Source organism: Triturus cristatus, chromosome 7 (genome assembly GCF_964204655.1).
Source record: "Triturus cristatus chromosome 7, aTriCri1.1, whole genome shotgun sequence".
NCBI lineage: Eukaryota > Metazoa > Chordata > Amphibia > Caudata > Salamandridae > Triturus > Triturus cristatus.
The window spans coordinates 740,658,364-740,674,989 of NC_140590.1; the positions used below are offsets into that span (position 1 = coordinate 740,658,364).

The window sequence follows — 16,626 nt, forward strand, 5'->3', positions numbered from 1 at the left end:
GTCTGGTATTTGGGGGTTGACAGTTGTCCTGAAGCTGTACTTAATAATATCAGCGTACCATAGGCAAGATAGTACTTGGTAGGGGATCGGTGTGGAAGAAGGCAGTAAAAGAATTGTGTAGAAGACAGATGATGCAGAGTGAACAAGGGTGTATTGAGGAACAAGCCTGAGAAGATGGTGAATTTCATGGGGAGAAGGTAGATTTAAGCATGTCTAAAGTGTCTTCGAAAGTGAACTATTCCACTTTGTCTTGAATGCAGACAGTGAAGTGGTGGTTTATAACCCTGGAAGTAGAGTTCAAAATTCTTGTAGCACTTCCTATGTAGTGTTGTACCATTTCTGCCATTTGAAATGGAACCTCCTCTTTTGAACATTAATTTTCCTCAGTCATAACTCACTCCTTTCTCTCTAATTCATTTTTTCTTTTTTAACATCTGTTTGAGTTTTATTTCACAAACAGGCAAATAAAACTGCAACCGTGGAGCCCCAAAGCAGCCTCCCCCCCCCCCCCAACCCAGCGGCCACAATGCTATTGCAGTTAGACCCAGCTGGCTTTCGCCCAAACCTCTCCATTTTTGTAAAAACATTTTTTATTGTTTTCTCAACAACACAACTCCCCAGGGCCCCCGAGGGTAACCTTTCTCTCAAATTCATACCCAGTACCAAATGATTCCTCAATTCTGGTCAGCATTCCTGGCAGTGTCATCCAGTTAGCTCCTTGCCGAAGTCTCACCATAGTCTGTTTCTACTCTATGCCCATTAAATCCACTTTAAGTAATTGTGTCCTCTGGGGCTATGATTCATTATATTTTCAGGTATCTGAGGGCACATGAGTACTCTGTATTCCATCTGATAGAAAATTTAACAAGCATTGGCATAGCCAATAGGTCGCGCCTTTGCGACCTTATAAGTGTTTTGCCAGACCTATTAGCTTTGCCAATATGTTTAAGCTATGTTGTAGAGCAGTGTCCAAAGAGACGCATTACAGTTTCTTTCAGAACGTGTATTCTCCCCCCCCTGCGTCTACTACGGATAAAACCGATGTCTGCACAATCTAAACCTGACATTTTATTTTTAGGAAATGCAAATCTACCAATGGAGGAACTGGCTCTTATTGTCCACTGCAAAGCGAGTTTTCCAAATGAGAACCAGCCCGGGCTAACAATGAATAGTGCTTAGAAGTGGACTATCCCCGCAGCCAGCACTGCACAAAAAATGCTGCATATTACTGGATTGTTCACGACACACACCCTTGCAGTCCACACAGAGAGATATCCAAGAAAACAGACCTCACTCTTAATTTCAACACCAGCTTACCCACTGAACCAACGTGTGTGACCCTGAGCAAATACCTTTATCCTGTTTGACTCAAAGAAGACGGACGCTCAAAGAGTCCTGAGATGCGCTACACTTTAATAAACTTTAATAAACCATTCATCCATACTGGGCTCGTATTTCACCACGCAGCAGAAAAGTGCACCATGCGCAAATAAGCGTTTGGATATGGTGTATGTAAATACGAAGTATCTTCATACGGGACATACTACAAATATAACACATTGTATAAGTGATGTAGCCCTAATCCTCTCTGCAAAACATAACACAACGTGTCTGTGTGATGAGGGCGGAAAATACATAAATGTAAACACACCACAAATCCCTGCCCTTTTGTGGATAGACTGGTATTATCCCAAGCAGGTTGTGCGCGCGGGGAATGGAATCCTCAGCGAACCATGAACCGGTGTAGCGAAGAGGGTCCGGGCTGTAAGCTTTGACACTCCCCGCCTCTTTTGTACTGTGGCCGCACCGGGCTTCCATGGCAACGGACAGCCACAAAGAAAGGTTCGGAGGAGAGACTGGCGCAGGTAGCCGGATAAAAGAGAGTGCGAGGAACACAAAAGAGAAGAAGGGAAGCAAATACCGAAAAGAGTGAGACACGTGCAGGGAAAGAGAAAGATGTAGTGGATGGAAAGAGTTTGAAAAAGGGACACGAGACACAGGTGGGAGAAGGAGACTGATCAAAGAAGGAACAGGGAGTGGAACGTCAGACACCCACAACAGAGGCCTTAGGGGAGAGAGTGCTCAAGATGGAGACCATCAAGAGAGAGGGTGAGGCGAGATGGACATACTAAGTAGAGGGCGGCAGGAGAGAGACAGGCAGAAGATGACCGGATGAGTAGGGAGAAGCTGGCAGGAGGTGCCTATAGGAGAGGGACAGGCTCACAAAAGGCAAGGGGCATCCGAGGTAAGACAGGTGGGGCAGAGGGAGACAACCTGACTAGCGGGTTTGAGATTTGAGAGAAGCGAAAGTCTGTGAAGGGGGCTGATCGGAGATGGCAACAGGTTAGAGACGTACTAAGAAGCACAGACCACAGGAGATTTTGAGGGGAGAGGTTGGCTTACTAAGGACTGATAGATAGAGACCGAGAGGTGAGCGAGGTCGAGTATGCAGAGGATGAGCGAAGAGGGACATAGAGAGAAGGGCTTACTGGCAAGAATGTTGTAGAGAGTTTAGAGAAGGGACAGAAGAGGGACTTGCGGAGTGGGGTAAAACTGGAAAGAAAGTTGCAGAGAGGTTATCAGGAGAGAGGCACGATTATTCGACCCAGACCGGCAGCAGATGCTGGTAAGAGAAAAACAAATGATGCCATACGCAAGCAGCATCGCAATCGGTGGTCTTCACTTTTGAAGCACTGCACTTGTGGCAGCATCCACTTTGCGGGAGCGAGCAGTGGCCATATATTTGTAATTAACGTGGCCGCGCCGCTACTCGCTCTCGCAAGGTGGAGGCCGCCACGAGTGCAGTGCTTGAAAAGTGAAGATCGATGGCTAAAGGCCCTCCTTGAGCAGCACATGCGCGCTGCCTAGGCGAGACCTAAAAAGGGTGCTCAGCCTGTTTTAAAACAATCTGACCAATCCTTCACTGTACCTGTTATCTTCTCCAGAACTAGAAAGATTTTGTACCAAATGTTCATCTGCCTTGAACTTTGCCATAGGGTGTGAACTGGTGTTCTGGTGGTGCAGCAACTGCACAAGCACTTGACGTATTTGTGTGTATTCCATCTATGCAGTTAATCGGTGTGATGTACCAGTATAGCATAACTTGGAAAATTACTACTTTCTCTGCTGGGTTATGTGTTGGAGCAAATATGACTTCCCACCGTCTTTTCTTTTTGAGTGCTAGAGGTTCAAGAAGCAGTGGATCAGCAACAACTAACGAACTGAGAATACCAGGTATTTTGAGCTTAGATGGCAGGTACCAAGGAGTAGCAATGTGTAGAACCTGGAGTTATGCAAGTCCTTTTATTTAATGATCTGGCATTGGTGAGAAGCCATTTCAAAGTTAATAGCATTGATGTAATGTTGGCATATTTTTTTGGTTCCTGGAACAAATCGTGCTGCTGGGTTTTGCACTGTTTACAGTGGTGGTTGGTCATATCGGGCAGTCTGGTAAAGAATTGCTATAGTCAATATTTAGGGGGAACTAGAGATTGGTCAATAATTTTGATCTTATACATGGCTATATTGGTAATCTGAAAGAAAACACTCTTTGCAATTGAGTTACTTTGTGTCTGAAGATTGAGGTTTTTCTAAGAGTGACACTTCAAGATTTAGTGCAGTCAAGGACACCAAGGGAAACAGTACAGGATTGAACTGGTAAGGTCAATGAAAAGATGAGATCAGGTGAAAATAAGTTTTTGTATGATTAGATTTTAATTGGTTCGCAAACATCTAATCAGGAGTAAATTTTAAAGCTTGAGTGAAATATTCATTAATGAGAGAGGAAATCAAGACGGACTTGTGTCATCTGCATGGTGAAAATATAGGATCCCAGATCTCTTAAGTATGGTTCATAGTTAATACGATCTAAAAAGCAAAAACGTAGGGCCAAGAACGGAGCCATGTGGGAGCACGTGAGGGGAAGCAACTGAACTAGAAAAATAAGTATCTGTTGCAACCAATAAAGTAAGAGGCAAGACACAACAGTCAGATGCCCATGCCTTTCTTGTGGGGCCTATTGAGTGTAGAATGTTTCACTGTATTGATTTCAGCATATACATTTCAAAGGAAAATAATTAACAGAATCCAGTTGAGAAGGGCATCAACTACCTTGAATAAAGCAGTTTCCATGTTGCACCCTTGTCTGAATCCTGATTGGACTTCATTGAAAATATTGTTCTTCAGTGCAGCCCTGTCGGATTTGTTGCAGCACAGCTGTCAACTTCAGAGAGGAAGGAAAGACCTGACACAGGACAAGTTGAGATCACTTGGATCTGCTGATGGTTTCTTCAGTAACGAGGGTACCTTGAACATGTTTATTACTTCCCAGGAACACACCTCTGTCCAAGAGACCGATTTATTGGTTTGCTCCAGTGAGGCAAAATTAATTAGACCACTCTTTACCAATGTTCCCTGAAACCTCATCTGTGAAGTGGTTGGAAAACTTGATTTAGGGATTATTTTTAATATTTATCTTCAGATATTAATGTAAAGCGCCACATCCCCTTAGGCTTATATAGAAGATTTGTGTTCATCTGTGTTTTAACAGAACATTCAAGGGTTTGATTCCCTCATGGATTCCAAGTTCCCCCATCACAACACTTTCTCATTTGGTGTGTGTGTGTGTGTGTGTGTGTATATATATATATATATATATATATATATATATATATATATATATATATATATCTCTATATATATCTATATATAGATATATATATCCTTGGGTATTTCTTTTGGGGCATTTAAATGCCATTTTACAAAGGCATATAACGCATAGTGATGTAATCACTCATGCCCTGTTTTTCTTGGTAGTCTGTTTATTCATTCATTGAGACATGAAGTGAAAAAAAAGGACTCAAAAAACAAAACATGACCAGCCCTAGCTGACAGGCTAAGGTTGCCCTCGAGCCACATGATCCCCGCAGGACAGCTGGCCAGGACTGAATGAGAGCATTGTCAGGGTGGTATTATTGCTTCTTTTGTTGTTTCATGGACTGGTGAACTTGGCTCAGCACATTCCTGTGTCTCCATCACTCCCAGTCACAGAAGAACTAGGAGGCAGTTCACCTTTGTTCCCTTCTTCAGCCACTACAGAATCTGAGTCCAGTTCTGTTGGTTGAATGTCATTCTAATTCTCAAACCTTATGACCCAAACTTCTGAAGCCATTGATTGTTGTCTTTGCCCCAGTCACCAGAAAATGTTGTTCTCTGCGAATCTGCCTTCAGATATTTATTTATTTTTAAAATAATTTTTATTAGTTTGTCCCCAACAACAGCATCGTGAGGTCAGCGTTACATACAGTAGGCCCGTGTAGGAGAGCTAGGCAATTAACGACAATGCAGGAGAAAGTAGTTCCGCAACAGTGCCATTCCTGACACCCCACCCCTGCCTTCAGATATAGGCCCATAAAGCTCTAAGCACTCTTGCAAGTCAATATTGGTTGCTGTTCTTCTTGTTCATTAGTCCCTTCAAAATTAGCAGGCTGCAGCTACACAATTTGTGGAACTTAATGGACTGAGTATTCTGTCTCTAGTGATACTGGTAATCTGACCCTGGGTCTCTACTCACTTCATAACTGATTCGTTGTTGAAGCAGCATTGACTTCATGGGTGTGAGTTTCCTTGTTTGGCTGGTGTGCTTTTTGGTTACTAGATAAGTTATCCTTACATTGTATAAATAAGTGAAGAAATCTAAAAACCTTTTTCATTAGTTAGTCTAGAGGAAAATGCTGCTCTAATATGTGTGCTGACTTCTTCACACATCATGGAAGCGCCATAATGCCTGGTTACATTTTGTACAATGAGGAAAATACCAGCCATGGGTGAATACTTAATTTAGAAGCGTATGTTGACTATTTCTTTGGAAATCTTTTTTTTTCCCCCGTGTGTGTTTTTTGGACTTTGTAGGTTGCTTGAGTTCAGAGAAGGGTTGAAAAGATCACGTGGTACCTGTTTAAACTCATTAAAGTATGTTGGTTAATCGTTAACTTGAGAAGTTCAAAATCTACCTTATCTGTGTATTCTTTGTGAGGTTCCTTTACCTACCAAACACACCATCTAGTTTGTAAAGTGTATTGCCGATGTAGTTTCACTGACATAACATTTATTTTCAGCCCAGTTGCTAGATATTTGCTGATTATGTTAGTGTACATTAACTATTAAGTTGTTAGAATATTTTCTTTCCAATCTGTTTTAAACATAAACTGCAGTGTGGCAATGGTAGACTAGTAATAAATCATTAAAAGTTTTGATTCAGAGCCATTGGACCTGCTGTGGTAGGTTTCTAAGGTTCTCGTCATTACAACTTGTCTGCTTTAGTGCTTTTGGTCTTTACCAGTCCTTATAGGGAAACTGTGTTGTGGAGGTGCTGGAATTAGGTTAATAGTAATTTTTTTTGTTTAATTTTTTAGATGTAGTGAAACCTTTGTAACTAGTGTATCAGGCAACCTCTTAATAGTCCTGGGTTAATGGACAAGGCTGTGAAGGGGGCCTTAAATCCAGAGGTATGTATTCCTTGCAGCTTTAACTTGTGCCATCATCAAAACACTCCTTGGAGACTTCTTTTCTTAGGGTTTTAGTGGGTTCGGGAATGTTTTGATAACAATTTATCGGCATTCTGGTTTTTCTCATTCTGCTCAGCGATCTGTGCATTTGCATTCATAAAATACATGTCTATGTAAATATATTTGCACCTCATTTTAAGCATGTTGAAAGATGTTTAGTGGTCAGTCCCAGCTGCCACTGTTGATGTTGTTTCTCAGAACTTGCCAAGGTGCTGATCTCTCACATTATCTGTTGTAGAAATTGCCCGTCACTTCCGTTTTGGCAGCCAGGAAGATGCACATGAATTTCTCCGCTACACCATTGATGCAATGCAGAAAGCATGTCTCAACGGTTACACCAAGTGAGTGCTTTATTCACATCCCTGTGAAATTCTCTTTTGTCATGTCAGTCTTTTGACGAGAGGATATTCTGCCTGCCTGAAGTAGCTAACTCTGGTCTTTACGGCTCTAAAGAGCATCTTGCTTTGAATGAGCATATATAAAAATTCTGTCTTATGTACAATAGTGTGGACATTATGTTGAGCCATAATTATTTGATTCGAGGAAAAATCCACTCATGGAAGCATGTCCTTTCACTGTTGTTTGATTCCACTAGTCACTTTAGTGTGTGATCCACATGTGACTTTCTTAGTTTAACTCAACTTTTTTCTATTGTTTGAGGGTTAGAGGTGTTGGTCATTTTCTGTGACAGTATATTAAGGGACAACCCGGTATTCCTAGGAACATTGACCACTATAATATGAAACAACAACGGTTACCTTGAAGGAATTATTGAGCCTAAACTACCTTGGCTTACAAAATTCCATCAGCATGTGTCTCAAACTCTACTTTGAATTAGTATGGAATGTTTGAGCACCATTGACTGTGTCTGGGGGAGCTTCAGTTACTCTTTATGATACTACTTGATCGCAGTAGCGAATTTGATTCATTGTCCTGACATTAGGGCACCATCAGTTAAAGAAGGTTTTGATTCAGGCTATTGCATCGGTCTTGCTCCTTTGGCCTAATGAAGACCCAAGGATAATTACTTTCTGGGGTGAAACGTTGACAACTGCACCAGTGGACTGACATTTTTATTGTTGAGCACATTGTTCTCTAAATCAGTCATGATAAAAAAAAATATTCTTAACCAGTCCACAGTGTTGGTTATTTTTGCTTTTTAAGTAGCACTAATGCACCATTATTTACTGATGCCACTACTCAATTCCACTGCGCTGTTTGTTGGAGCACCTATAAAATACTCTCCTTATAGATGTACAGTATTATTTTGAGGGGCCGTACAGTAAATATAAGTTTGGGTGTTGATGACATTTTCTAAGCCAAGGGAGTGTAGGCTCCATACTTTCTCCAAGGGAACCATTTTATTTCATTTGGCCAACTTCTGCTAGCATCTTTTTGGGCTAACATCTGAGACATAGGTATCATTACCACAGAGGTGTTTGCATCAGTTCATGCTGTGCCGCATTAGTTGGCAGACACAGTAACAGTGTGCAGTTTACAGTGCACTGTAAGCGGAGTGCCGTATGTGTGATTCTGTCCATGCATTTTAGCAGGTTATATGTTCTGGACTCATGGCTGTGTGAGTGCCTCATAATGGTAATGTACCCAAACGCCTTGTGCTGCCTATCAATGTGCTCCAGGCATCACTCAGTGTATTTTCATTTATGTTTGTAAGATTGTCCACTGGAGCAGGTAGGGGCACACTGATGATAATAATAGCAAGGAGCAAATGGAATAATAACAAAGTTTGGATAACCTGAGCAGTTGCAGTGAGTTTCTTGGAGCATGTGCATACTGTAATGGATGTTGGCTAGGAGCGAGAGGTTGCTACCCAGGGCTGAGTAAAGAAATGTTTGAGGCATGTGTGCTGTAGATACACATGCTTTGCATACTTCTGCCATCTAGTCCGGATTTTTGCAAGTTGTTTTTGTTGGAAGAAGTCTTTCCCACTCACAAAGTAAGGTGACTTCTCCTTTCGGTGATACTGCACATGGGCATTGACTCCATGACCCCATCGGGTTCGGACATGTATTGCTGCGCTCTGGTTCAAAACCGTTCTTTGGGTTCCCCTCGGTGCCCAATCTACTGTACCCAGGACAGTATTGTTATCGTACGTGTTTCCCTATTCTCCGCGTATTGAATACATTTTGAAACTCCATCTTCGGTCAAAAACATTGTGGGCGGCCTTCGTGCCTAGCCGGGTCGGTCCAGCCTTCTGCCGATAGAACTGACTCCGTTTCAGTTTTGTCCTCGGTGCCACTCTACCCTCGCACTGACCTACGTAAAGTCTGCAACTTGTGCCTCCCACTAGAGCACAAGGAAGAAGATTGTGAAGCTTTTTGATTGTTCCGATCGAAAAAACTCTACGGGATCGTCTGGCTCAACGACGAGAAATGCAGCGACAAAGCATTCAACGTACTCCGGATATCTTCGGAGAAGAATCTGAACAAGTCAAAGCGTCGGCAGCCGAAGAGGAAGCAGACTACTCCATCCCAGAATCTGATTCCGAGCTAGAAATCGAGTTGGAGTCCAAAGACTGGACAGGGTGCAGTGAATACTAAAGCCCCTTTACCCCACAAACTCTCTTCGACCAAACATAAGGCATTGGCACCACCTGTGCCTTTGGGCCATAGTTGGCATCGAGACGATGTTTCTGACGCCCAGCCCGCGAGTCCGGCACCAAAACAAACAGTCAAGCCTTCCGGCTCGGGATAGAGTCGAGACAAACCGTCTTCGTAAACGAAACCTTCCGCTCCAAAAGACAAAAAAGACAAGCACCGTTCGGCACCGAAATCGAGAGTGCCTTCCAAAGCCTCCGGAACCGGTCCTAGACCTTATCAAAGAGAAGTTAGACCCTAAGCAGAAAAAAATCAACATCAATCCAGATACTGGACATATTTCGGCAAAAACACCTTTTAAAAGGAAAATAATTTCAGAGGACACTGGTTATAAGATTCCTCTCAAGAAGAAAAGGGACATGGCTACAAGTCCTATTAACCCTAAGCCACAATCCCCTCCACTGTCTTCACCACTACCACAATTGCCAGGCTCAGATCCTCTACGCATAACACCTCAGGGGTCTTCTCATACACAGCCTGCTCTAGGAAATGATGACGATGACTATGACAATAGTCATTTACCAGTAGATCCATGGGATGACTATAATATTGCTCCACCCATGGATAATGATCCAGATTTGTATCCTGTGAATCCATCACCTCCATATGATAATGTAGCTTATCAAGATCTGATTTCAAGACCAGCAACTTGCCATGGGGTTACAGTATACAAAGAGTCTTTAAAAAAGAGACTTTTTTTTTTTTACACACTAGGTTCGACACATAGGGCAACTCAGAGTCTACCTATGTTAAAGGGCTTCATGAAACATTCCGATGAAATATTGAAGGACCCTGTTCGTGCCCACATTCTGACACCTAGGGTTGACAAAAAGCATAAACCCCCCACCATTTGATCCTATTTTTATTAAGGGACAGTTGCCTTTAGACTCACTAGTAGTCTCTAATACTCGTAAGAGAGCAAACTCACAGACCTCTTCAGATGCACCTCACCAAGACAAGGAGTCTAAATTGATCGATGCATCAGGTAGAAGGGTGGCTGCTCAAGCTGCTAACCACTGGCGTATTGTCAACATGCAGGGTCTGCTAGCTAGGTATGACAGGGCACATGGGGACGAGATGGGAGACCTACTTCAATACCTCCCAGAAGAACACAAAAAGAAAGCACAAGAATTAGTACAAGAAGGCAAACTCCTACCCAATTCCTCTATTAGATGTGCTTTGGATGCTGCTGACACTGTTGCAAGGGGAATTACCACCAGCATTCTCCCACGATGATATGCTTGGCTTAGAATCTCAGGTTTTAAGCCTGAAGGTCAGCAGTCTATTTTATATACACCTTTTAATAAACAACATCTCTTTGGACCTCAAGTAGATGACGCCCTAAAAAAAATGAAAAAGGACAGTCCCCTCAAACAGAAGCTCCTATTGCTGCTCTTTTATTAGAGGAGTGTCCAGAGGTACAACCTCAGACCCTAATTATTTCTTCTATAAGTCAAACACTCAACCCTCTCCATCTAGAGGTTTCTATAGAGGAGGATACAGAGAAAACCGTTTCAAAGGTAGGGGTAAGAGCACACCAGCATGTAACTCCACTCCCCCCAACAAGCAGTGACTTGCCAACATTTCCCCCCGATCATTTGACACCTGTCGGGGGAAGACTTCAACAATTTTCTCACAATTTTGCAATCCATAACTTCAGACAAATGGGTACTAGACATTATCCAACATTGTTATTGCCTGGAGCCTACAAGCAATCCTCCCAATACTTCACATAGCGCACTCAAACTCTTCTCTGAGCACCTACAGCTCCTCAAACAAGAGGTACAAGCTCTTTTAACAAAAGGAGCCATAGAACCAGTTCCATTACAGCACCAAGGTTCAAGGGTTTACTCTCTGCACTTTATTTTCAATCCCCAAAAAGAACGGCTCCTGAAGACCAATTTTAGACCTAAGGATGTTAAACCTGTACTTGCGGTCAGAAAATGTCCATGTGGTTACGCTTCAACAAGTGCTTCCACTTCTACAGCAAGGTGATTTTATGTCCACACTGGACAAAAGACTCATACTTTCACCTTCCGGTTCACCCAGCACATTGCAAAGATCTCAGATTTGGGATAGCAGGAAAACACTATCGGTTCTAGGTACTCCCATTCGAAGTAACTACTGCTCCCAGAGTGTTCACAAAATGTCTAAGCAGCTCATCTTAGAAGACAAAAGATTCATGTCTATCCGTATCTAGACGATTGGCTCGTCAAAGCCAGCACACACCAAAAGTGTTTACAACAAACTCGGAGTACATTGGACCTACTCCACTAATTGCGTTTTACGGTCCATACGCAAAAGTCTCATCTTCAGCCTTTGCAGATGCAGTCCTATATGGGAGCGACTCTAAACACACACACAGCTCTAGCCTCTCCCAAAGCAGTCCGAATTCAAAATATTCAAACTCTGTTACTACAGTTTCAGACCAACCAATACTTACCTGTCTCGCCGCCTCCCATCTCTCCCCCCCCCCCCCCCCTCCCCCGGGAAAATTGTGGAGAAAAAAAGTGCATTTTCAAGCAAATTTGAGAATGCAAGGTTTATAAAGCAATTGTGAAAGCATACACCTAAAATATTTAAACCCATAATGCTCCATATCTCACTGAATTTAAATTGTTCCACGGTTAGTGTAGTGTATCGAGAGAAAACAGAAGCAGCAATTGCAAAAGTACCCAAAATTAAAGACATGAAACAAAGGGAACTAGTGAAACCGAAGCAGTTTAAACTGACACTATGTGACAGTGGGACTGACTCCAGAATTCACACCAAACAACATTCCTCCCAGTCCACCTCACTACTATTACCTTAAAGGGACCATCCAACGAAGAGAAAAAACAGCTCTCTGCACCTGGTCAAGTATCTGGAACGCTCACCACCAGTAGGCATTCTAGTTGTTGCTTTGTTTGACGTCAGCTTGGGCTTCCAGACCTACTGTGACATCATATACCAGGGGGCTGCTTTAAAGAGAACGCACCAACAAACATCCTTCAAACCCATACATGCATGTCCCTGTACGCCATTAATCAGGTAGGGGTAGGAAACCAGCCCTTAGTGGCATTGGTGCACTCTATAGATATATTAAAATAGAACATTTATAAAAATAGCTATCAACCGAACAGCAATCACAGATACGTCTTATGTACATTTAACAGGAATTTTGAGGCAAAACACAAAACTAATTCCTTCTTAATTGTGAAAAACAACAATAGCAATGTGGTATTGTGTTTGTGTTACATCAGTGAGTTGTACACAAATGGGACTGGGGGAGGATCATCTCTATGACGGGAGCTTCCTGACAGCTGTAAAATCAGCCAAGTCTTCCAGTGCAAGGAACGACGCATTCACATCTATCATTCACATCTACATGAAGTGTCTGTGTCCTTTAAAATGTATTTTATCCGGGCCCTTTCCGCCCCCACATGACCCCTCTATGTACAGGGGTCAGATTCCAGACACTTCCTGTTCAAACCTGCTACCTGTGCCATCATGGCACCTTCCACTGGTTGCTTTAATTACACTGCTCTGGCAGATACAACAAAACTAGGAATAATTGCGGACAAAGGAAACCGGTAGGGAAATGTTAGCAGGCATACATACACATTACCATCCGTCTACATGCACTATGTAATAAAAGTAAATATTTATTCAAGATCTATGCAACTTTGGCAGACCTATTGCTGTTTACAACAGGGCTCCACTAGCAATAAATCATGCGCGACATAAGTCTTATTTCTGCACATACGTCCCGGGTTCTTAATTTAAACTACAGACTGTTCCTAAATAGACCCATAGACTACCAGCCAGCACGCGTCTGGCTGGGTGATGTCCACCTCTCTGATGCCCGAAGGTGCAGACTGCAATCTCACATGCCACTTTCAGTATACCCCTCGGCATCACAGGCCGTGTACAGTCAGTGTCTGGGCACTGAAAACAGATCTGCGGCATCTTCGTCCTTCCATCCACTCTGATAAATTTCGTGGTGTTTCTCCCCGTAATTCAGGGTCCAAGAGTAACGATCAATGTGCATGGGTTCCGACTACAAATAACTTAAGTTTGTGTGCGCCGCCTCTAGGTATGTTTGCACACAGCCACAGAAGACTTTAAGGGGGCCACTCGGTGAATGGAAGCCCACGCGGACATTATCAAACCAAGGAGCGTTCGTTGTTGGTGATTGTTAAAGGAGCACGATTATCTCCCTGCACACTGAGGTCCCTTTAAAAATGGCTGTTTCGCAAGCACTTTCCCCATCACCAGAGACTCGGATCAGCCCGGCTGCTGCGAGAGAGTCCGAAATTAGTTTGAGACTTCCACAGAAACCTTTTGTACAATAATGAGCGAATAATCCCCGCACAATGAGGGATGTTATATAATTATAGAAATTACTGCTGGAGACATTTTTAAAGGGATAAACCAATTTAAAAGAGGCCCCTCGAGACGAGTTTGCACCAGCAGCCATCCATAAAGCTGAACTGAAAAAAACAGAACTTCTTCTCCTTTGTTCGAGCGTGGGCATACGTTAAGTAGTTTTCCTGAAAAATCTGGCGTTGTACACAGAACGAGAAATCCCTGGAAGCAGGTTTTTATATACACACTAGCCGTTAGCATTTCCGCCCTTCTGGGGACTGCATCCTCGTTACACACACTATCAAGATCTTGGCACGCAAACCAAGGAACCAACTTTTTCATAGCGCCGAATTGAATCATGTTGGCGCTCAGCCACTTCATGGGCAGGCTGATGTAGAAAGGAACAGACTTTACTGCCACACCATATTCATGTGGCCTTAAGCAGCAGCGGTTCGACCTCAGAGGCTGCAGTCTGGCCGAGGTCAGATAAAACTTCAGTTTCATGCCACCTCGAACCTAACCAATCCTGCAGCTACTCTCATGTTTCTCTGTTTGCAACATAAACGAAGCGTCCGGATTGAACGGAGCAGGCTAACCCAGCGCTCCTGTTGAGACTGGGAACCTGCATGTGCAATTCTCTTGCTGTTTAACACAGCTGGTACCGGTGCAGACTGAAGTGAGCATGTGGTGTTGGCCGTCGCAAAAAGGCCGACCAATCCGACATGTGCACTCTGCACTTTACAGCGTCATCCCAGCTATGCCAAACAATCCGAGAATGAGCCCCGCCCACAAATTTGCTACGCACCCAATAAAATAATAATGAGGCCATTTTATTATTTACAATGGATGACTGCTGCGATCCTTTGCCCCAAAGGAGAAACCATAGCTGTCAAGCACTGAAAGCTTTTCAGTCTCACCACATAGGGAAAGCTGTCTTAGTCCACACCGACAATGTGACAGCTGTGTACAAAAACAGGGGGGGGCACTCTATCCAACTGTCACGCCTCTCTCAGACCATTTGGCCTTTGGCAATACATCACAAAATTAATATTCTGGCAGGGCACCTTAGCAGGATGTGGCAACAAATACACAAGTGGGAACTTCATCCCCAAGTTCTCCTTCCATACTTTAAAAAATGGGGATTCCCACAAATAGATCCGTTCGGCACAGTGGACAACTCAAAATGCCCAAACTTCACCTCCAGGTTCCCACACCCTCTATCCAAGGGCAATGCTCTATGAATTAATTGGTCAGGGATATTTGCCATATTTACAGTGAGCTGGTCTAGCTTACACATCTATTCAATTGCACCTTGTGGCAGTAGCCACATATTTGCAAAACAGACAACATTTGTGTTTGCTCAAGGTTCCAGTAATTAAAGCCTTTATGGAGGGCCTTAAAATAGTTATACCACCCAGAGTACCTCCTGCACCAGTTTGGAATCTGAACATTATGCTTACAAGACTCATGGGTCCACGTTTTGAGCCATTACACAATTGTCCATTACAGTTTTTCATTGAAGATTGCTATTACCTCATTAAGGAGAGTTGGTGAGCTACAAACATTAACCTTAGAGGAACCCTTCGCACCAACCCAAAATTCCTTCCAAAAATGACTTCTGCTTTTCATATCTATCTATCAATCAATCAGTTGAGCTACCAGTCTTCTTCCCTCAACCTGATTTATTAGTAGAAAGAGCTTTTCACACACTTGATGTCAGAAGAGCGTTACTGTACTATATTTGAAAGGACAAAAGATTTTTGTAAGACAAAGCAACTATTAGGGTGCATGCCACACCTTACAAAGGCAATCCTATCTCTAAATCAGGTACTTCAAGATGGATTGTTAAATACATTCAAACTTGCTATGCTAAAGCTAAAATAACTTTATCGATACCTCCTGGAGCATATTCCACTCGTAAAATAGGAGCATCTATGGCTTTTTTAGGTAACATTCCTGTAGCTGACATTTGTAAAGCAGCAACATGGTCCACACCACACACATTTACCAAACACTATTGTGTGGCTGTGTTAGCATGCCAACAAGCCAATGTAGGACAAGCAGTGCTGAAGACACTTTTTCAAACAACTGCAACACCTACCTGTCAGCCAGTGCTTTGGGAGAATACTGCTATATAGTCTATGTAAAGCATGTGTAGCTACAGCACACATGCCTCGAACGTACTATGTTACTTACCCAGTAAGCACCTGTTCTTGGCATGTAGAGCTGTAGATTCACATGCGCCCTGCCACCTGCCTGGGCACCTATAGTTGTTGCAGTTTTCAATATTTACATTACGCATGGACATCTCTTTACTACACTAACTTACTCCATTCTCACCCTCTTGCGGGAAAACAATGGAGTCGATGGACATGCGCACTATCACCGAAAGGAGCAGTTACCTTACCTTGTGACTGGGAAAGATTTCTTCGAACAAAAACAACTTGCAAGGATCCGAACACTAGATGGCAGGAGTATGTAAAGCATGTGAATCTACAGCTCTACATGCCAAGAACAGATGCTTACTGGGTAAATAACATCCTTTACTGTCTTCTCGCGACCATGCAGGAGCAGTGTAGATCTTCCTGCTCCACCTCAAATTCTCCTAAATCTTCCAACTCTTCAGTCCACGCAGGAGAAACCTTCCCATGCCATTCATACACTTCTCCTCTGTTGGTGACCTAGCTTTGAAAGATAAAGAACCTTTGAATAGTTTAAGTAATGCAACCCTACCAGTCTGTTGGGGCTTTTTGGTTGCTAGGCCCCCTTAGTATTACTTAGTATTCACAGTGTACACTCCATATTATGAAATCTTTTTACGTCTGCATGCCTGGAGTTTTCCTAAGTACCCGGTGTGGACAATGTTGATAGGGGGAGGGATGTAATGGTTTTTGATAATTATCTCTGCAGCAGCTGGTATTGTCTATTTCTGTTTGGCAGGCTGGATCGTCAAAGTCAAGCAACCACACTTGTGCATCAGATATTTGGTGGATATCTGCGATCTCGTGGTAAGTAAATATTAACTACTGCAGCTTTGGTTTAGTCTGTTTGCTATATGCATCTGATGACACAGCTGTTCCTGTTCACTAATTAAT

The 16,626-nt window shown here is 43.0% G+C and overlaps 1 protein-coding gene and 1 long non-coding RNA gene across 4 annotated transcripts in view; one reads left to right on the forward strand and one right to left on the reverse strand.

Moving 5' to 3' along the window:
- USP36 (ubiquitin specific peptidase 36) overlaps positions 1-16,626 on the forward strand; it is a 698,649-nt gene that overhangs the window by 99,240 nt on the left and 582,783 nt on the right. For all 3 annotated transcript variants that reach the window (XM_085617464.1, XM_085617466.1, XM_085617465.1), the window contains 2 exons: positions 6,805-6,907; positions 16,472-16,539. In XM_085617464.1, the coding sequence (XP_085473590.1) occupies positions 6,805-6,907; positions 16,472-16,539 (171 nt within the window). The remainder of the gene's footprint in view (positions 1-6,804; positions 6,908-16,471; positions 16,540-16,626) is intronic.
- LOC146810458 (uncharacterized) overlaps positions 1-16,626 on the reverse strand; it is a 115,533-nt gene that overhangs the window by 85,417 nt on the left and 13,490 nt on the right. The gene's annotated exons all lie outside the window — the stretch shown is intronic.